Here is a 22,959-nt window from a genome sequence, read left to right on the forward strand (position 1 = left end):
AATAATGGTAATATATTGAAATTATATTAATTAGAAATATCTTCTTTTTAATTTTTTTCGTAATAAGAGTTTTCTCATGTAATTGTCTCAGAGTGTTCAGAATTCTCGGAATATACATCAGTTTTCTCTATAAAATTAATTTCACACTTTTTCCATCTGATTTTTTTTAAAAAAATATTTCTGGCTGTTTGCTGTTACAAAATTGGTAGGTGTAATTTTTCTTCCGGACGTTAGACATTGCAACTTGGAAAGTTTAGAAGGATTTGAAAGCAAGATTTATAGACCCACCATTCCAGCAGATTGTAGAAAATTGTGACAAAATGATGCTTTACTTCTGATACTAGAATCTTTTTCTTAACATGCTTATCTTCCCTTTATTTTCCCTACTTTTCACTAGACACAAGTATGAAAAATATTAAAAATGCTTCTTATCTTATCACATGGACAGGCATTATAGAAAGGAATTTTTTTATTAATAAGGAAATTGAAAACTGGCAATTTAAAAGATTCATCTAATATGTCTTAATGTATCATACACAGGTCTGACGCTAGGCATTTTCCCACCTGGTGCAATCACGTTTAATATTAAACTTATCTCTGTAGATCCTAAATTTTGCTGACTAGTGCCTTTCTAAATTCTTCTTCCAGTGCCTGCTCTAAGTTCTAAAAGTTTTGTCATTTCTACATTTTGTTGCTCGGTGTGTCACTAAATTCTAAAAATTCTGCCGCACTAGCTCTGTAACTGGCCCTTACGATATATATTTCCTATTTCTCCTGAATGTTCGTATTACTAAAGAAATAAAATTAGCAGCTTTTTCTATACATTCTAAATGCATTTAATTTTTTTAGTATAACAAAAATCTTTAATTAAATCCAAAAATTCTAAAATGAAAAGGAATCGTGTTGAAGAAAGAAACTGAGTACGTACAGAGAAAGAAAATTATTCTTCAAATATATATACAGGTATTATTATGTAAATTACCCAGTTGTTTATATGCTCCGTGCATTAGTTCCTGCCAGCTTTGATAATTTGCAACTTTGTGTTTTCCCATTATCGCTGCTGACATTTGAATTTGTTATGACGATAGAGTTACTTAGCAAGCTTAAATTAAAATTAAATTGTATAGTCTTTGACCACTAGTCCACATTTTTTATTTGAATTTGCGTGTTCCTGTTTAATTACATCACCACAAACTGCAATTGAATTGGTTAGTATAAGAACATGCCTTTAAGTTCTTTTTAAATAAGAGGCTTATTTAAACGTTTGTCTGACTTTGTAGTTACTTTTAGACATAGCGATAACATGCTTCACGTCTGTCAGGAGTTTTTGGACTATTTAACTTTTACCAGATCAATTAAACCCTCATAGGTACATTGTGGAGAGGTTGACAACTTAGAAGATAAAGTACGCAGAAACTAGTCAGAACATTGGTTTGTGTATTCAAACAGATTTTTAATTGTTAGGAAAGATGTTTAAAGAGAAGAAAATTGATATAAATTAAGCCAAAATGTCTGTGAAGGCTTCAAATTAAAAAGATGCATAAATATTTTGTTAAGTGTTGTTGCTACAAAACATAAATGTTTAAATGTAAATAAATAATGTTTTAATAATTAATGTAAATAAATGTTTAATGTAAATAAATAATGTTTTAACATTAAAACATTTATGTTTTAATGTTAAAACATAAATGTTTTAATGTAACATAAATGTTTTAATGTAACATAAATGTTTTGTAGCTTTGAAGGAACCTAATATCGTTTAAGAATCAATGACATAAATTGCATGTATTTTAAAGTGTGAAATTTTATAGATTGTGATTTTAATAGGGACTTTTAACAATATTGTTAAAAAATAAGTAAACTTTAATAATAATCATGTAAATCCATACTGACTAAGGTTTTCTAACTACCTAATTTAATTTATAACTAATAAATAATGTTTTAATAAATAATGTTTTAACATTAAAACATAAATGTTTTGTAGCTTTGAATGAACCTAATATTGTTTAAGAATCAATGACATAAATTGCATGTATTTTAAAGTGTGAAATTTTATTAGATTGTGATTTTAATAGGGACTTTTAACAATATTGTTAAAAAATAAGTAAAATTTAATAGTAATCATGTAAATCCATACTGACTAAGGTTTTCTAACTACCTAATTTAATTTATAACTAACTGCTTACTCTTAAAAATTATCTCTGCATAATGAAGTGAGTTATTGTCTTTCATTATTCCTTAGTGTGGCACAAGGTTTAAACACAAAAATGTAAAAATTCATGTAAAACTTATTCTTAGTATCTTCTGAGACCTAAAATAATACAACGCAACTTAGTGTCACCTCTGGTGCTTTAGTGGCTTATTGGAACCTTAAAGTATATTAACTTGGTTACAACCCCTGGAACTCTACGCGGAGCTACGACACTAACCGCAACAGAGAGAGCCCAACTAACTGTCAAAACTAGCTAACCGTACCCACATCAGGCCTCTCAGTTTTTTTCTGATCAGCAGGTCTCTCTCTAGGTAAGGAGCAGCGGTGACAACAGCCAGTCTTTTGTTATAAATCATTCTGATTATGATTTTACTTCTCATTTTAAACTATGATGCTTGACATAAAATCTACCTGCTATTTACTAAAACTCTAAATTGAGCAAGTAATGAGACATAAAAAAAATCAACTTGAAACTAACTATTAGCAAAATGTAAATAAAATGATACTTATCTTCTTTCAAATATACTGAACTATTGTAAGTCTAAAATTTTTAATGCTGTTTGATAAATTTCATAAAGTATATTTTATGCTCAAACTAATTAATAATTATGTTAATGAAGTTATGTTTAATGATAATGCATCCTATTTACGGATCTATTTTGTTTTTTGCAGGGTATTACAAAAGTTCAGACCCAGATAATATTTTAATTGAATTTATTAATTTGCTATTTTCTCATAGGTCTTAATTTTTTTCAGTAATGGTCCTTCAAAGTCCTTAAAAGTGCTTAATTTCCATGTGCAGAAATGTGTACGAACCCTGTAAGATGAGTATTCAGTACTCTTCAATAGTTCAGGTTTTAATGTTTTAAATAATTAACTCCCTGATGAGTCTTGTTTGAGACATTAAAATATGAGTAAATAGTTTGCATATTTCCATTTTTTTATTATTTTTTTTTAGTTTTCATAACTTTAAAAAACTTATTAAAAGTATTTTAAAGGAGTTTTTAAATAAAATTTAACTAATTCAGTTTGCTTAATAGTTTGTTCAAAGTGTTTTACAGTGTTTTTTCCCCTTAATTTTGAGATTTAATTTTCTTAAAAAATTCAGGCTAGTATAGTATAATCATTTTTAAAATATCTGATGTGGGCACCACATGACTTCCGTGTATGGTCTATTAAATTATACACACATTTAGCTGTATTTCACTTAAATACTTCTTCGAATTTCATTAGAGATATATTTTGCATTCAGTCTATTCAGTTTTTACTTCATGACAAGACAAAAATGCATAAAAACTCAAAACATCTCCATTAAAAATTGTAAAACATAAAACACCAAATATAGTTAAAAAAAATGTTTTACAATTAAAATTCAAGTTTCCATGGGTAATTCGGTCAGCGGGCAGAAGGACAGATTTTCCAGTGCACAAAATTGAAAGCTAACTTTTGGACCCCATAAGCAAAAATACACTGAAGTTGGAGCACCAACAGACTTAATTCACTATTCTAATAAGAGTTTCAAATGTACTCAAATGGTGGCCATGTTAGATTTATTGCCAATAATATAATTAAACAACTATGACTAAAAAATGCACAATTGCATGCAGATTAACGAAAGGCACAAAAACCTTAATCAGAACAGAAGAACAAGGTAATTCAATCACATTTAAAGCAAAAAATGCACAATTTACCTACATATAAGAATAAAAAAACTGAGCTCACCAAGCCAGCCAACAGTGTGAGTGTATATCTAGATATATGTATAACATATATATAACATATATAGATATTTACATATGTTATATATATGTAAGAAAAATAAGGAATATGTAAAAGCTTAAATTAGCAGCATAAATTTTCCTTCTCAATTCTAAAAATAGTAACCTCTCTGTGCACTGTGTCATTTCTAGATTAATCCATGTCATATGCCTGTTACATAATTCTGGTGTTGTAAATGGAACTAATACTCAAGCAGCCAATAGTAATTTTACAGTAATATTAACTATCCTATCAAAATGCATAGAAATTCAAAACTAACTTAGTTTGAATTTAAAAACCCTGAACATAACGCACTTGCTTTCAGTGTTTTGGACTAGCTGGACTGCTATCTGCCTGCTTCTTCTTTCCTACTGCAAATTTATGTAAAATGTAAAACTTTTCTATATAGGCACAATTAATGTGCCAACTTGTTTATGGTTACAGCATATTTGCTGAAATAAAAATGAAGATTTAATTTGCCTTAGCATCCAATTCCTATCATTATGGATCAATACTTCTACGCCATCAAAATTTCTGCTAGTCTCCACTTTTGACTTAGTTTTTATTACATGTATATCATATATAGATATTTATGTATGTTTGGTTTGCATCCAAAAAGGGAGGTACACAGCTACATGTTATACAAAATTTCAAATTTCTATGGCTACTCGTTTTTGAGTATGTGAAATACATAAAAAAAAAAACTCTTCTGAATACATTTAAAATCCATTTTGCAATCTGTTTTGGAAAAAATAATGATTTATTTTGTCCGTGGGACAGATGTTGTAACTTCATTCAAGTGTTTTCGAGAGAGGTCAGAATAGATGTTTTCATTGAAATATGATACTCGACATTTTTCGTTATTACAGTACTTAACTTTACTTCATAAAAAGAAATAAAAATTCTCCAGTAAAGTTTTATTTTCAATTTTAAGCAGCTTAAGTGCTTGATCTTATTTTATAATCCCTTTTAGACCTTTATTCATTACTAATAAATTTATATATATATATAACAATAATTAACTAATGTGTATTACCAATACCTAATTTAAAAAAATGAATTAGTAAAAACTTTTTAAATATGCAATAACATTTATGCAAGAAAATAATAAAAAAAAAATTATCTTCACAAACAAACCTCAGGCCATGCGAGATTGTTTTAAGTATCTGAACTGTAATGTACTGTCAAAAGTCTTTAATCTGGACCCATCGGGACTTCGGCGAATCCAGATTATCAGTTTTTCCGGATTATAGATCATCAGTTTAAATCTGGTAAGACGGCTTGCAGAAATTATAAAATTAAAAATATGAAACCGTAATTTATGAAATAAAGAGCAATTATGATCTAAAGGGTATCAAAATTTACAAAAAAAAAGCTCAATATTTATTTGTTTACTTTATTAAACATTTCTTTCAACGCGCACATGCGTAAAGCATACATTACGCATAGTCGAAATTAGAAAATTGCAACCAGAAAACCATTTGATGTGTATTCTTGATATTTATAATGACAAGGAATTTGATTTAAATCATATCAAAGACGGGGTACATCAAGATGAAATACTACATTTAGTGAGGAATTATAAGCCAAATAAAATAAAAGCATCTGCCCTGAAGATAAGGATAGTGCTGACAGATCAACTTCCAGTTCATTGCGTGCTGCGGCGTCACCCCCCCCCCTCCCGCAGAGCAGCGTGAAATTGATAAACAAATTTCGGAATGGTTAGAGAAACAAAGGATATGCCTTTATCCATTTTTTTGCAGTAATTCCACTTTTTGTTTGATGGACATTGAAACATGCTTTCGCTTTGTAGATCCTTTGGCAGCTCCAGAATCGGAAATTCTTTTTGACATAATCGAAAGTTCAAGCTTACTTTTGTAAAATTGCTCTAACAGTCTACAAAAAATAAAAGCCGAATCCAATGAGAAGATTAAGGAACAACACAATCTGCAACATTAACTGAAATAGATAATTAGATAATTTTAACTTAGGTTATACCGTCCGTTATACATTAAACGTGCATGCGTAAAGGTATTATGCGCATGTGTAAAAACATTACGCATGCGCAAAAAGTTTCTAGCTTTGAGTTCTGTATTATGGAAATCCAGATTAAAGACTTTTGACTGTATTTGGACTCGTATTAAGGAAAAAATTTGAAATGAAGAAAATATAAATTAATATTAGTTAATTATAAGTAATTCAACAGTGGTCATATCATCAGTGGAATGATTTTTTTTTTAATTATAAAAATGACTAAAAAAAATTTTTTTAAGCAAATGTTTTGGAATAAAAATGTTTGTTAAGAGCTTATAGAGTTTGATTTTGGTAGCATAAACTGGTGTCAGATTCCTGACATACCTAGAACAAATTATCACGGGTGTGAAGTAACAATAGAATCTTAAAAAGGTTCAAAGAACCTTTTTATTAAAATAGAACTTGAACATAAATGCACATCTTGTTCTTACAAATCAGCTACCACTTGTGGTTATGTAACTAAAAGCAACAGTCAATTTCAAAAGTTAAACTAAGTCTGAGACATGAACAATTGATTTAATACAAAGTTAGCTCACAACATCTGACCTTGCTCACCCCTTCTCTCTCTTTAAATGTTGGTAGCAATAACACACAGCCAAAGAATTACAGTGGTATCAGAACTGACGAACCTAGTAGCATGCCCTCGAAAGGCAGAAGCATGGTGTGTATTAACATCCCAAACCCTCAACTTAAGTATTCTCCAACTGATTTGCATTCTGGCAAGGAACTGGAAAGGAGAAGTAATAGCCACATCTGTCTATGAATGTCATCTTTGTATCTATGCAGTCAACATTCCAGCATCATTTCATTTAAGTCTACAACATTATATATGCATGTAATGAGATGATTTGGGAATAGCTGCAATGGACTGGCTATGGTAATAACTTGGAGAGATCTTACTGCATATTTAGAAGGATGGCACTTGAAGACAGACAAGGCCATAAATTCTACTCATAAATTTATTTCTAGATGGCTAATTCTTAGGACACATATTCTTGTTTACACATCATTATAGGTGCGGTATGCACCCCACAGTTTTGTATACTTTAGCACATGTTTAAACAATGAATGAAATAGAGCAGCAGACAATGCGTATCATAGGAAGCAGCGAGTAAAGCAGGAAAAGAAAGGCTGCATTATAGTAGCAGTAATATTTATATATATACATTCATACACATATTAAAAACAATTTTGTTAATTTTTAGCTTTAACATGAAAATTTGGTAGTACAGTACAAAGTCCGAAATCCAGACTTGGGATTTTTCCGGATAGTAGATCATCAGTTGAAATTTAGTAAGATGGCACGTAGAAATTATAAAATTAAAAATATGAAATCGTGATTTATGAAATAATGAAGTATTTATGATCTAAAGGGTATCAAATAAAAAAAGCTTAATATTTATTTGTTTACTTTATTAAAAATTTCTTTTAATGTAAGTTGTTTAAGTTGCTTCGCTTTTTATGCTAATACTTTCTCCTTAATTCTGTAGACAGACATAATCTCTTTTTTAGTTACATTGCTGAAGTCTGTAACTGCTGTTTCGAGAATTTCGACTAACTTGTCAATCAAAATTTTCTCATTTTCAGTAACTTCTTTGTCACTTTCTTCACTATGGGTAGTGGTATTTCCTGGATCTAGAACCATACTACAGATTTTGCCATTCATTAATTGATTGATGATTGAGAAGCATTGTCATCGCAATGAAAAACTTCATTTATATCATCTTCATTTATTACCACTTCTCCAGATTTCTTTACAAAATCCTTTAATTGAAAAATTTCACCTTTGTTTTGTGATATCCGAAAACCTTTAAAATTAGCGGCATCATCAAATTTAGCTATCCTTCACTATACATATTTGGCTATGCATCATGAGCTCGGTGACTAACGACAAGTTCCACTAAATTTTATCTCGCTTCTATTGCGCACCGAGACAGTTAAGCCTGAATTGTATTAGTTTAGTTATTTGTTATACTCTTATGTATATTTCTTGCACATGCTTAAGGCTTATTAGAGTTCTGAATAAATAAATTCCCACATATACTTAAGCCTTATTGAGGGCCGGTGCTAGATATCTTACCTCCTGATGCAGTCTCTGTGGGTCCTAAATTCTGCGACTCCGTGTGGCCATACGAGCCCTGGAGCTGGTTCTGGTTTTATTTGAATAACAGATCAATTATTCTTAATTCAAATAGTCCTAAATGTAATCTTTGGGTCTATGAGTGTCATCATCAACAAAATCTATTTTTAGCATATGGAAAGAAATTTTTGGTAAATTTTTCCTCGTCAACATTTTTTAATGCATTTATCTGAAATCTGTAATCATCGCCAAGTGTAATGTCAACATAAAAGGTTACCACATTCCTTTATTATTCAATTACTAACATAAAAAAAAAAGAAAAAAAAAAAAATGTTTAGCATCGCTACATGAGTCATTACTCAAGTTGTCATGTTTTGATAAACATTTGTTGATAACAGGAAAGTATAATAAATAATGATTTGCCAGGTTGGTGTCATGTCAATGATGTATCTATGTGGAATGTTTTGGTGTGGGCCAAAAAGTAGATACACACATAGCAATGGAGCCAAATTACTGATTGCACAAATTAAAGCTAAAATGTTTGTTTATTTAATAATAAGGCATTTTATTTAGTGTCGAAGTGAAATTAAGAATAGGTACTCTCCAAATGTTTTATTATGTGCAGAGGGGGGAAATAAATGTGTATGCGTAAAACTTAGGAGAAGAATGTTGGTGGTTTTGAGGTCCGGATTTTAGATCATTCCAGATAATGGATGTTTGGACTTTCTACTTTCTACTGTAGTAAAAGTAGTTTAAATTTACATCTCTGACAAACATTTGTGCATATAAAGCTATTGTTAACTAATTGTATTGACATGAAAATTTTAAATTTATCTTAAAGGAGCTGTAAACCTTTTTCAAGAAAAAGGAATTTTACAATTCTAATATAAACTGAAAAATAAATGTAATCATGAAATGAACCTTTTTCTTGCCTGATGGTATTTATTGGCAAGGGGAGGCATAACACAAATACCAGTTTTAGATCATCTCAGTTCCCTTTTTTCCAGCTTTGATGTTCCTATATTCTTGCGGTGAAGAACTGCTTTCATGAAGTACTTTGGAAACAGTGCCAAGTGAAGCATTTTGGAATTCATTGCATGACAGAGTTAGAAGCAGCTGATTTGAACACATTATAGTTAATTTTAATTTCTGTTTCAGAGGTCCAGAAATCCTCACACTTGCACAAAAGATTGAATGACTGTGGGAAACTGCAAAACAAAGATATGTAGTTGAGCAACTGTACTTATGTCTCACTACTGGAGCTATCTTTAAGCATTAGGTTTTATTAAACTCATAATTATTATCAAAACATATGAAGTACTTAGCATTTTGAAGTTAAGTTTATTTATTTATTTATTTTTTTGTAGTATCTAGCATTTAAGTTAGGTGTGTTTCTTATTTTTCTGTTTTAAATATTAAGAGGAAAAATTATTATCTAAGAAACATAATCTCTTAAGTATAATAAATCTTTAATTCTTCATATATTTCTGTGTGTAATCATAATTTCTGGGGAAGACTGCATGAAATATTCAAAAGTTCGCCCCTTACCTGGAATGTTACTCTGATTCAAACTGGAATATTAATTTGTGGCAGTTTGTTTTTTGTGTATTTTAATTTTGTAAATTTCTGTAAAAGTTGTAATATTTATGATTTTATTTATTTTCAGGAGATAATAGTTGCAGCTTCAGAAACTCATTTCCCTGAGTTAATACATGAACACCCTGAATTAGAATTGATAAAGTGTCAGGTTTGTATCTGAAGATTTTTTCTCCCTAATTTTTTTCCCCTTACTGTAGTAATATCATGCAGTGATTTCATTTGTAAAGCAGTCTTTATGAATTTTTTGAATTGGTTTATAAATCACAGAATAACTATTTTTAAAAATTAGTTTTAAGATATTTTAATTGAAAATGAAGAGAGTTTCTGTATAAACTTTTCTGAAAGAATTAAATTAACAAGCGTTTGGTTTAAAAAACAAGTGTGGAGTTACTGTTAACTGGAACATTTAAAAACTGAGCATAAGGCAAACTTGATTAGAAATTGTGTTCATTTGCAACTGCGCTTTATTTTCATATCCCTTATTGATATTAGCCCTCCGAGCATTAGGGATTAGCCATGAAATTTCAAAGTTCCTCAGAATGTTCTGAATAAATGGTATTTTCTTGATTATAATTAAAAAATGACTCTTTCACTTTCTTTGATTCCTTTTCTTCCAATATTCATCCAACCTGAAATTTGATACATTAAAAGTGGGCAGAAATTTTCATGTGTAATGATTATGAGAGCCACCCTTCTATATGGAATTTTCCGTCCATAACACTGAGAGGGTTAGAAACATCTGTAGTTTAGTTTTCCCACTTTTTGTGCCCTGTAACTTTGCTGCAATCATTGGCTTTGCTGCAATCATTACCATGCCAAGAGGTTATAAGTTGTGTATTATCTATATGATTTGGAAAATAGCCATTTTTCAGTGGTATTTTCCATGAAGTTAAAACTAAAAATTGCATAATTGACTGACTTAAAAGCAAAATATGTATATTTTTATTTATTTTATATTTTAATAATACCTTTAACTGATGTATTGGGAATACGAATAAGTTTCCGCCATTGGGGGGGGGGAATGGTGAAACCAGTAAGTTAGGGTTATGGGTCGATATAGCATGTCTGTAAAAGTTACTTGTATAACCTTTATTTTCACTACTGTTGCTCATAGGCAATATAGTATATCCAGATAGAAAAATTTTCATGTTTTGACCTCATTTGGGAGAAAAAATAAATTTTGTAAAAATTAAGAATTCTTAACTTTTTATACAGCCCGTATCCCTTATAATTATGTTTAACAAAAGTTTATGCTTATTTTAAAAAGTAAAATGCAAAATGTCTTACTACCATGGAACAAAAATTGTCCATGATATTTAATTTTAAAGTTTAAGGTCACTTTTTCTGAAATTAAGAGGTCATACATAAACTGAAGTACAAAATATTTAAGATGAATATCTAAATATGTCTTAAAAGTGAATAAAATGCAGTATTAGCATAGAAGAATGTTACACACTCGGATATTAATAAACTACGATGAATAATAATATGCAGACTATTTATGTATAAAAAATTTTGATCAATATTAATTTTTTTCAAGATCTCATTTGTAAAATCTTGCAGAATTATGTTCTAGAAGTTTCATTGCAGTTCAGTATTGGCACATAGCCAACTGTGTGACATTATTTGCACAAATTGGCAATAAAATACACTCCTAGTTAAAGGATTTTAATTAATTAATTAATTTTGTACAATTGTAAGATTATGTTCCTGAAATAATCAAATTACATGTTAACCCATGAACCGCCAAAACTACAATGAATGTTTCTTTTCTCATGAAAATAATAATAAATATTAAATTAAGCATTTATAACATAAATTTACATTGAAAATAAAAAAATGCTCTTACCTGTGGAAAAAGCAAGTCTTGCGTTCGCGCAACGTCAGCGGAATAAGACTACGGATGTTTAGTGAGTAGGATTGTACTCGTGTGATGTTTCTTTTGAGTGGAGGCGCAGGATTACTTTTTAGCTGTATAACGTTTTATAAATCTGTAAATCACTTTACTTGTAATTAATTTAATATTAAAATATACATTGTATTTCTTTTACAAATACAGATTATTTCATTTGAAAGATTCAAGCATGAAAAGCTTGATTACAATTATAATGTAAAGCTACATTACATACTTTGCATCTATAAACAGTCTGGCTATGGTACTCTTTACAGCAAAGTCTTTTGTTATCAACGGACTTTACGATAAAATGTCTACCATCTCCATGCAGTGGTTTTTGAATGGTGAATTTACTAGGTCTTCCTGTTGCTGATTTATTTCTGGCTAATTCTACACTCTCAATAGGAGTTTGCAAAAGGAATAATGCATTCTCGCATCTGAAATCTAAAAGGGACTGTATATTTCCAGTCGTAAAAAGTGGTGATATTTAGTAAGATTAGATACCGTCTCACCTAATGTAATTTATCAGTATTTTCAATTTGACTAGTGTGAAATGCAAATTCTGCTTCATATTCCTGTACTGCAAACGTGATATCAATTCTCTTACAACAGGAACAAAAATGTCCTTATCAAAAGACCAATACATTTTTTCTTGAGGTAAAGAATGATATCCTGTAAGCAATAATATTCCAATAAATCTTTTCGTATAGGCTTCAGATGCAATATATATATATTTTTTTCTGAGCGTATATATTTGTCTGTTCAACGAGAAGAGAGTAAATGTCTAAACCAAAAAGAAAATTGAAAATCTGTGCTCTAGTTTTACCTTGTGTTTTGTCTTTTATAATTTCTCTTCCATATCTTTCTTCATGTTCTTCCTGAGACGTAACTAACAGTTCCTTTTTTATCCACTTCAAGATTTCAGTCTTCTGCTTTTTATACTTTTTAGTATGATTATAACTGCTTTTAGAAGGCTGAAACTTACTTCTTACGTGAATTTCAACTTCTCCAACAGTATCATTTGGTAAAATATCATTATCATTATTTAAAACATTGCCATTCCTTTCTTCTTTGTCACTATCTGCAATTTCTGGGGGAACAACAACAATATCAGTTTCATTTTGGTCATTATTAACATTATCATCATCTGTTTCATTATCAAAAAATCTTTGAAGGGCTTCTTTTAATGTAAGATACCTCGTTCTAGGCATTTTTAAACAACCAGAACATCGAAAGGAATGAGTGAAAAAGGAGATTGACTACCCGTTTCCTGCTGACGTTGCGTCAACGCAACACCTGTTTTCCCTTCCTTCCCAACACAAATATAAACATCTGACTGATGTAATGTTCTGATAAACGGTGACCTTGACTAAAAATAGATCACTCATAAAGACGGCGATTCTTTCGTTAAATATTTTCAGCAAAAATACCCGGTCGAAAATTTAGCTTAAATTTTGCTTAAAGTATGAGATTAATTATTATAAACAAAATTATTGTTGAAGGCAAATATTTTTTTACAGAAATGATCTTCATAATATTTCCTACACAAAATCATCTGCTGGTATAAAATATCTTGTGTAGTTATATTTATATACGCATTTATTTTGACTGTTGCGTCAACGCAACACCAGCGGCTAATGGGTTAATATTAATGATGCATTTTTGGCATTTAAAAATGTATCAATTGCCTGTGTAAAAATGCTTTTATCGCACTAATGTAACATAATCACTACATTTAATTAACACAGTCACAAATTAATGAATGTTACACACTAATAAATCACAAAGGAATATTACAAACCGATATTAAAAGGAAAAAAATATCACCCTAAATTATTTTAATTCATCTTTTAATTGATCCTGCAAGGAAAGCCAAAAAATGACAGACTGTTAAAAAAGCCCAAACATTAAAAATAATTTCAGTTTTCATTGGTACAACTTGTTTTGTTTTACATGTTCATATAAGGATAAACTTTTATTAATTATAACCAAAGTTGGACATTAGTCACTTAATATATAGTGGATTAATTTTTGGATTGTAATGTTAATTGCCTTCTAATAGAGAGGAATTTTTCATAAGTATTTTAAACATTTTTGAAAAAGGATGTGTAATACATAATTTGTAATGTGCTATTTTTTAATTCAGTACGCACATTTAAGAAGGTGCAAATTCTCCAGAAGTTTCATTACAGATTTAATTTCTATTAAGCAGGATTGAAATTGTGTGAAGTTCAATAGGAATAACATTTCAGATAAAAAATAATAACTATAAATTATTTCTTTGTTAATTTTCTTGTTATTTTTAGCAATCCAGATGCCTTTTGAAGTATGATTGGAAACCTGAATATTTCCCTCTTGGTGATCCTGTTAAGAGATTAGAATTATCTCATTTAAGTTATTTTCTAGATGAACCTGTTGTGATAAAGGTTAGTATTTTTAAACAAGTTATAATAACTGTGTAAACGAATATGCAGAAATAACAGAGAAGCTTATTAACGCTCTGAAAATATTTAATTGTATTTGTGTAAAACACATACTACAAACTTCCAAAAAATATTTCCTAAAACAATTTATTATTGTTCCTAAAAAAGCATCCTGCAAATTTATGTGAGTGAATTAAAATAATTTTTAAATTATATTTTTATTCATAAGGTACTATGGGAAGAGCAGGGATTTCCAGAAGTATCTGATCTTGCTTCCTTTTATATGAAAAGATTGTAGTATGAAAGATTTAAATATTTTTATAACTGACCAATTTGGCATTATTTGCCAAATTATAATATCTTCAATCAGTTATATGTGAAAAAATATTGTACCCTATTTAAGTCAAAAAATTTTGTACATGTGTAAAACCAGAATTATCCAAAAGAAAGGGAGTTGTGTTCCATAATGACAATGTGCAGCCGCACACATCTTTGATGACTTGGAGCAAACTGACAGAGCTTGGTTGGGAAGTTTTGATGCATCCACCATATAGCCCGGACCTTGCTCTGTTTGACTGCCATTTGTTTCGGTCTCTGCAAAACTCTTTTGATGGTAAAAAATTGGCTGACTGAAGCACTGTTGAAAATCACTTGGCCAAGTTTTTCAAAGATAATCCACAGAAGTTCTACACTGATGGAATCATGAAGCTACCCGAAAAATTGCAAAAGGTCATAGATAATAATCATCAATATGTATTTGATTAAAATTGATATTCATTAAAGAAATTTTTGTTAAAAAATGTACCAAAAAAAGCACAGAGACTTTTTATATGACCCAATATCTACATTTCAATGCACATGAAAGTGCAATGCCCTTTGGTTAAATGAAGGATGAACAATTGCAGGGAAAGAGTAAATTAGAGATGTTACCATTTACTAAAACTGTAATGTTGATAAGATTAAGAATAGACAAAATGAAATAATAAGTTGCTTCAGATCAGAAAGTTATGGGAAAAGCATAATTTGCTGTGCTAACTGGATTTAGGTTCTTTAAAATCTTTATTCTTTTTCACTTCCCTGTTGTTATGCCAATAAAAGATAATTAGTTTGAGTAACACCCCTCTTCAAATAAGCAGTTTCTTGGTGCTTTATTTATTGTTTAGGTGAGGTAGAAGAATTCTAACCTCCCAACCACTCAAAGGGCTGAGAGTGTGATTTTGGTTAATCTCAATATAATATAAATCAATATAATCGAACTGTGTGAATCAAGGTTCCCCTCTTCTGCTTGCCTACGGCCCAACTGCACAAATAAAGGTTCTCGCCTTTGCCTGCCAGGGGAATTTAATGACTTTATTCCACAGAAGATCTCTTCCTTTCAAAAAGCTGAGGGTTACCATTAAATTTTACATGTTGAAGCCAACGGGAAAGGAAAAAAAATATTTGTTTTGTATGCACAATTTTTACAATATCTGATAAATGAAAATAGAGGTTTGCAGTCTCAATCAAATGTCCTGTTCATAAGGATAAATGACAATTTGTAGCAGCCATCTTGTTGAGAATTCAGGTTCTTAGAAAGAGAGAAGAGGATAAACAAAGTAGCGCAGTTTGCATATTTTCTTTGATCTATTGTAGGGTAGTTGGTCTTTAGATAAGGAGGGAGGATCTTCAATTAAATTTTATGCAGTTCATGACTTACCATGTAGATCAGTATATTGCCATTGTTGACAATGTGATTCCTTAGCCATCAGGTTATTTGAAAGTGCCGTACAGGAATGCCAGTTGAGAGAAAAATCACTTTTATAATACACCTGCTTTTTCTCTAGTATTTATTCTTCATTCCTAGACTTTGATAAAGAATTTTTTTATTATTATTTTGCTTGTGGTCCAGAGATTGGGTAATTCTGGATATTGGACATCATAATTTCAAGCATTGCACTGCATATATATTTATCTGTAAGAAATGAAATATGAGTAAAGTCCCCCTTTTTTGTGTGTATATATATTATGTATTATTTAGTACCCTCCTTTTAATTTACCCAATGGTTATTCTGGTTTCTTAATCAAGATTTCTTTTTATAATTTTTTTCCCAGGGTCATATAGAAGCAGATTATATCTTGATGATTAATTATATTAAAAAAGTTTTAAAAGTTTTACTTTGCTGCACTTTTAAAAGACTACTTTTTATTTTGCAACTTCCAAATACTCATAACCACTCTGATATAATTCAGAAACATTGCTGTGTTGAAAATTCTTTGAGTTAATAAAATTTTAACACCATTTTTAATATTTAATATATTATATTAGTTATATTAAAATATAACATAATAAATTATGTTATTATAAAGAAAATGTTAACATTTTCAATATTATGTTTTATTATGCTAATATATATTTTTGTTTTAGTTTTGATACATGTACTTCCAATCAGATGGTTGACAATTTTTTTTTATTTAATTATTATCTTTTGATTACATATAGGAATTTAAAATTGGAGATGAAGAAATGCAGAAAAATATTCTTCATAGAGTAGCTGCTTGGAATGAAATTAAAAGTGATTATTTAGTCAAGATAAAAGCTTTATTGATTAAGGTGAGATTCAAGTTTACATTTTTTTTTATTTGAGCAACAGTTTCAGTGAGAGCTATTTGATCTGTCCTCTAACAGTTTGTGAGATTAGATTATTAGGTCTAGGTAATGCTAAGTGATACTGTATGATAGATTCTGTACCAAGATTAGCACATTTCATACCATTTTCTAAACTGTTTTCTTTGTCTTGCTCAAATTCTCCCCCTTTTTATTGACTTTAAGGTATAAAAATCAAGAAGGGAAAATTATGTGAATAGTTTAATTTTTAAAGGATACGGTTGCAGTAAGATGAATAATAAATGGTAAGATGATGGTAAATTAAAATTACTCTTAAGTAATCTGCTGGTAACTATTACGATATTATTTATTTAAAAGAAACCTAGATTCCAACAAGAATGCACAGTCACATTACAGTATGTAATTTCTAATACCTTGTATCCTGAATCTTGCCTGCTTATGCCACAGATCATCTAATTGTACTGGAACTACTATTTATGCCATCTGCTACAGATGACAACTCATTTCTTCATCATCATTCAGGCTGTCTTTCCATGTGCATTGATCTTCAGAACCATCAAGAGCATTAGATATTGTTTTTTTTTTTTTTTTTTTTTTTTTTTTTTTTTTAGCTTTTCACTATTATTTCTTCATCAGTTGGAGCCCATGCACCGAAAATCCATGAGTAATCAGTTAGTAAGATGAAAACAATCAGAGCACTGATGAATCGTATTTTTAAAATTTAGATGAGCTTACTTTCTGAGTGCCTCGAAAAAGAGAAAAATTTTTTAAAAAATTTCAGAACCTTGCAAGTAAATGTAGTACAAAATTTAAAAATGTTAATGTCTAGTAATATGACATCACACATCAATAAATAATAATGAACTAATATGAAAATACTATTCTTTGTTATTTTGTTGCATATGTGTGTTAATTCCTCCCCTTTATTTGCAGATCTCATACTAACACATTGCGAAAAATAATATAAAAGATTTATTTTTAATATTCAACATTGATATTAACTTTTATCTATGAAAACATGAAGTATAGTTTGCATGTATTATCATCTGATGTCAAAGATCCAAAGCTCCGATCATTCTTCAATAATGGAAAAGTTGATGTAAAAAGATAAATAGTTGATTATAGACCATATGTTAAAAAGATAGGGTAAAATAATATAAACTTTCATTAACTGATGCATTCTTTAATCAAATAATGTAGTGAATGATGATAGCATCCAGAAAATTTCTTGTTGATCATGAGGCTTAAATGAAACAGGAGGTCCGATTATGTTGCCAAAAAATAGTTTGAGAGTTGACTTTTTCTGTGTACTGCTGCAAAGTGATGCAGAACATTTTATCTGAGTTCTGCACATGTTAGAATATTCTGAGATACAGTGTAGTGTCTCTCTTTCTTCTAGTCTGAGATACAGCATAGTTTCTTCTTCTGTTCTTTATTTGTAAATAAAGTTAAAATTTATTGAAATTGATTGTGTCATGAATGCACCAATTTTTGATTCCAGTTAATACATTATTCTGGAATGAAAATGAAGAGCAATAAAGCAAGGAGCACCACACAGTCACCGATAAAAGCTTCAATACATGATTGTGCATTTCTGCATCATATATAAAATGAGAGGTGATATGTGAGATTTCTGCTTGATGAACTTCTAGAAATGCAAGCAACGATCAAAGTCTTCATTTTCATGACATGACTGGTTTATAATAGAAACTGTATATGTAGAGACAAAGTTGCATGAAAATAAGTGAAAATTTTATGTAGAAACATTAAAAATTGAGTTTGAATACTGTTTTAATGTATTGATATATTAAAAGGGATATTGAATTGTTATTCAATAATTTGTATTATATTAAAATAAATATTTCTTCACAGGATTCAAAAACTATGTGTGCTTTAATGCATAGTCCCTGGAAAACACTTTTAGATGGCTTTACTCCACTTTCTCCTACTGAGTGTGAATCTGCATGTAACTTATTGCGACAAGTACTGCTGGGATTAAGAGATATACATTCCCGAAGATTGGTCCACGGTGCTATTCATCCTTTGACAATTCTTATTGAAGATAACAGGATTTTACTAGATATTTGCTTTGATGCAGTAAGCTTCTTAAATTTTATTTTGTGTGTAAATTTGTATAATAAAATATATTATGCGTAATATATATAATAGAATAATTGCAGTATGCAGGAAATTCTTTCTCACTCATTTTTTTTTACACAGTTTATGTGTCCATCTAACATGGATTAAATGGCATCTTTTTAAAAATTCCATTTGAGTTCGATTCTAGATAGGTATTCACACTAAATGTAATATTTAAAGTAAAATACAGTCAAAAGTCGTTAATCCGGACTCGTCGGGACTTCGGCGATTCCGGATTATCGATTTTTCCGGATTATAGATCATCAGTTTAAATCTCGTAAGATGGCATGCAGAAATTCTAAAATTAAAAATATGAAACCGTAATTTATGAAATAAAGAACAATTATGATCTAAAGGGTATCAAAATTTGCAAAAAGAAAAAGCTTAATATTTATTTGTTTACTTTATTAAACATTTCTTTCAATGTAAGTTGTTTAAGTTTTGCTTCATTTCATGTGATAATACTTTCTCTTTAATTCTATTAAACAGACATAATTTCTTGTTCAGTTACAAAGTTCCGCTGTTCAAGTCCTATAATTGCTGTCAAGAACACCGACTAATTTGTCAATCGAAATTTTTTTGTTTTCAATAACCTCTGTCACTTTTCTTCACTATCGGAAGCGAATTATAATGACGAGGAACTTGTTTTAAATCATATCAAAGACGGAGCATATCGAGATGAAATACTACATTTGGTAAGGAATTATAAGCCAAATAAAATAAAAACATCTGCGCTGAAGATAAGGATAGTGCTGACAAATCAACTTCCAATTCATTAGGCGCCCGCTGCCGAGCAGCGTGAAATTGATAAACAGATTTCGGATTTCAAAACATACTTTCGCTTTAGATCCTTTACATATTAACAAATATATATCGGAAATTCTATTTGATATAATCGAAAGTTTAAGCTTACTTTTATAAAATTGCTCTTACAGTCTGCAAAAAATAATAAGCCGGATGCAATTCGAAAATTAAGGAACAACGCAATCATCAACATTAACTGAAATAGATAATTAGATAATTTTAGCTTATACGTCCATTATACATAAAATGCGCACGCGAAAAAGTATTCTGCACTTGCGCACACTCATATGCGCAGTCGTAAAAGGTCTTATGCGCACGCGTGAACGCCTCTGCGCATGTGTCAACGTGGCACATGCGCAGAAAGTTTTTTGTTTTGATGTCCGGATTATAGATCATTCCGAATTATGGGTGTCCGAATTAACGACTTTTGACTGTATTGTGTTTTTAGACTCTTCAAAGCATTTTTTTCCCATTAGAAACATGTGTTTTGGGGAATCAAATCCTCAAAATAAAAAAAAAGTTATGCTAGCATTAATCTGTAACAAGTTATTTTATTTTTGTACTGCAAAGGCAATATTTATTATTTCTCCTTTCTTTGCAAAAACTTTACATTTAACTAGTCTTTTTAAACACATTTGAAAAAGGGGGGTTGATGATGAATGAATAAAATGTAGCAAAAATACTTTAATTTAAATTGGAATGTATATAAGGAAAAATATATACAAAATCTGTTTCATTCAGAGTGCAGAATTGCCAACTCTCCCGATTTTCAACCACTCTCCCGCCAACCTGATTTACAATATATTTCTCCAGACTTTTTCTTATTCTTAAAATTTCTCACGATTTTTATGGAACTTGGCTTAATACTTCATTATATGAAAAAAAGAAAAAAAAAAGTGATTTTGGACGTCTGAAAGCAATTGAATTTTTTCTAGATTATATCTAAAACAAAACTTTGCGAATCAGATGAAAATTTCTGCTTTGTGAGTGAGAGCATACATATCCAGAAACGTTGTTCTCCAGTTCTCCAATGGGCATCGAGCTCCACTGCATGTCATCTAGCATATATCGGCCAATGAGCACAAAGCAAGCTCAAAGCTGTTAGTTGTATGTTCTTTAGTTATTTCGTTCATCCTGCCCTGAGTTGTGTGAGTACACGTGCCTTCGGGAAATAGTTTTAGAAATTATCATCTTTTATTATGTCTGTGAGAAAGGTGAAATACTTGTGTACGTTTCAAAAATCTTACACAGTTGACTTTCTTTCCATTATTTCCTCAAGGAAATGCAATAAATTTGCAATGTGTATCATCTGTCGTTGCGATTTTTGAATTTCGCATGGTGGAAGGGCGGATGTTCTCAAACATGTGCGTACACAAAGACGCACATGTTTGAAAAGAAATGAAAAATTAAATTTTTCTTCGGAAACAAAGGACCGAAAAGTTATTATTGCAGAATGTCTATTCTCTGCCTTTTTACTGGAGCACAACCTGACACTAAATGCATCGGATCACGCTGCAGTTTTATTTAGAAAAATTTTCCCGATAGTGAAATCGCTAAGAAATACTCAAGTGCAAGGACCAAAACAGGTGCAATTGTTAAAGAAATGGGTTTCAAAAATAAATCTTTAGTTATTGATTGCATTAAAACAGCTCCATTCTGCCTCTTTACGAATGGAAGCAATAATACCGATTCAAAACTGTATCCAGTTGTTGTTTCTTTTTTTAATCCAGAGTCTTCAGAAATTGAGTGAAGTTTACTTTCTGTCCCCACTTTAGAAGGACGTTCGACAGGCTTTAATATAGCTCAGCTAATTATTAAAACTTTAAAAAGAAAATGCTGTCCCTCTGGATAATTTGCTTAGCACTTGGTGCCGATAATTCCAATGTTTTATAACTTTTTCATCAACATAGTCTTATCTGGACATGGTCCTTTCCCCACGTACTACTTTGCACGAAATTTGAGCGACTCAGACAAGTGCGTATGTGGGGAAAAGGGAGACCCAGAATACTATATTTTCAAGTGCCAGCTCACAAAAGAGCTACACTGCAAAGGAAGGTCACAAATTACGCCTGAGTACATTAAATGCATGCTAACGATCCCTCAATTACAACAAAAGGTTTCCTTGATTATGAAGAAACTTTTCGCTTATAAAAGAGAAGACATGTCAAAATGCTATCACATCTGTATAAATACCTCTTATTCCACAACTTGCAAAAATAATGCAAGATTTCAGAAATATTGCAAATGTCTGAAACAGGCTAAATGTGGTATGAATAGTTTTTATAAAATAGTTACATTAAGAATTTGGACTGTATTAGGAGATGAGGGAAAAAATCTTGTAATAATTAAATGATTAATTAAAAAATAATATACGACTCTATTAGATATATTAGTGTAAATGTAAGTATTATGTGATTTTCTAATGTATATTTTCTGTATTTATGATACATTAATTTAGAAAAATAATAATGTAAGACTTCAGTGCTGATGCAGTTGTGTGCAACAAGTTAAAGAATGAAAGGAAATGTATTAATAAGATAATTTGCCTTAGTAATTCAACTAAGTATAATAAGATGCACAAAATAAAAAAAAAAATAATTAAAAAAAAAATCTTCCCCAATTAGTTGGAAAAAGATGCCCAAAAAGATGTTTATTGTAATTCGATGTAACTAGAGATACTAATGCAAATATATTGTTTGTATGAAGTACAATATACAATGAAAGTTTGTATGTATGTTCGAAGTAATTATGTTAGATTAATCTGCCATAATCCAACTTTTGTTAATAGGTTAATTTCTTTGTAATAATTGCATACTGTGTCTTTGTAATTGTATATTCAATAGGTAACTCTAGTATTAATGTAAAATTACTATGTAAATGTCTTGGTAGGCTAGCATCCGATGCGGGCCAACTAAAAGCCCATCGGGGTACAGTAGTGCGGCGGAGCAACACCTGTAAAAGTCACTGACGAAGTTCTGGTGCTCCGTCCACTTTTCCCTGTCCCTGTTGCAGGCATCTTAAGAAAAGAAAATTCAGATTTGCAGATTATGAGGTGCACCTGTCACCTCTTAAATTTAGCAGCTGAAAAAGGGGCAGCTTCTTTACCAATAAATGTGGATAAACACATTGTTGTTATTTATTATTATCTTGAAAGGAGTTCTAAAAGGAAGGAAAAATTGAAACAGTTCCCAATAACTAATATTAGTGATGACACATTAGAAAAACTTTTATTAGCAAAAGCAGGCCTACATGGCAATTGCTATGAACAAAATTATGAAGTTTCTTTCTTAACAAAAGCAAAATCTGCCACTGTTCATAACATTTGTATGAAAACTGATAAAAGTGTCCTTTTTTTTTTTTTTTTTTTTCTTCCTTAAATGATGCAAGTAATAAAAATGTTTTTTATGTGTA

At 30.2% G+C, this 22,959-nt stretch overlaps 1 protein-coding gene across 1 annotated transcript in view; it reads left to right on the forward strand.

Annotated features, from left to right (window-relative positions):
* The window catches only part of LOC118196178 (serine/threonine-protein kinase 31-like), a 145,250-nt gene that overhangs the window by 109,164 nt on the left and 13,127 nt on the right, over positions 1-22,959 (forward strand). The window contains exons 18-21 of the mRNA XM_085820761.1: positions 9,751-9,831; positions 13,884-14,003; positions 16,480-16,590; positions 18,478-18,702. Of these exons, the coding sequence (XP_085676887.1) occupies positions 9,751-9,831; positions 13,884-14,003; positions 16,480-16,590; positions 18,478-18,702 (537 nt within the window). The remainder of the gene's footprint in view (positions 1-9,750; positions 9,832-13,883; positions 14,004-16,479; positions 16,591-18,477; positions 18,703-22,959) is intronic.

The sequence above is a fragment of the Stegodyphus dumicola genome, chromosome 7 (assembly GCF_044657685.1).
Source record: "Stegodyphus dumicola isolate Sdum_Otavi_A_Nest chromosome 7, ASM4465768v1".
Taxonomy (NCBI): domain Eukaryota; kingdom Metazoa; phylum Arthropoda; class Arachnida; order Araneae; family Eresidae; genus Stegodyphus; species Stegodyphus dumicola.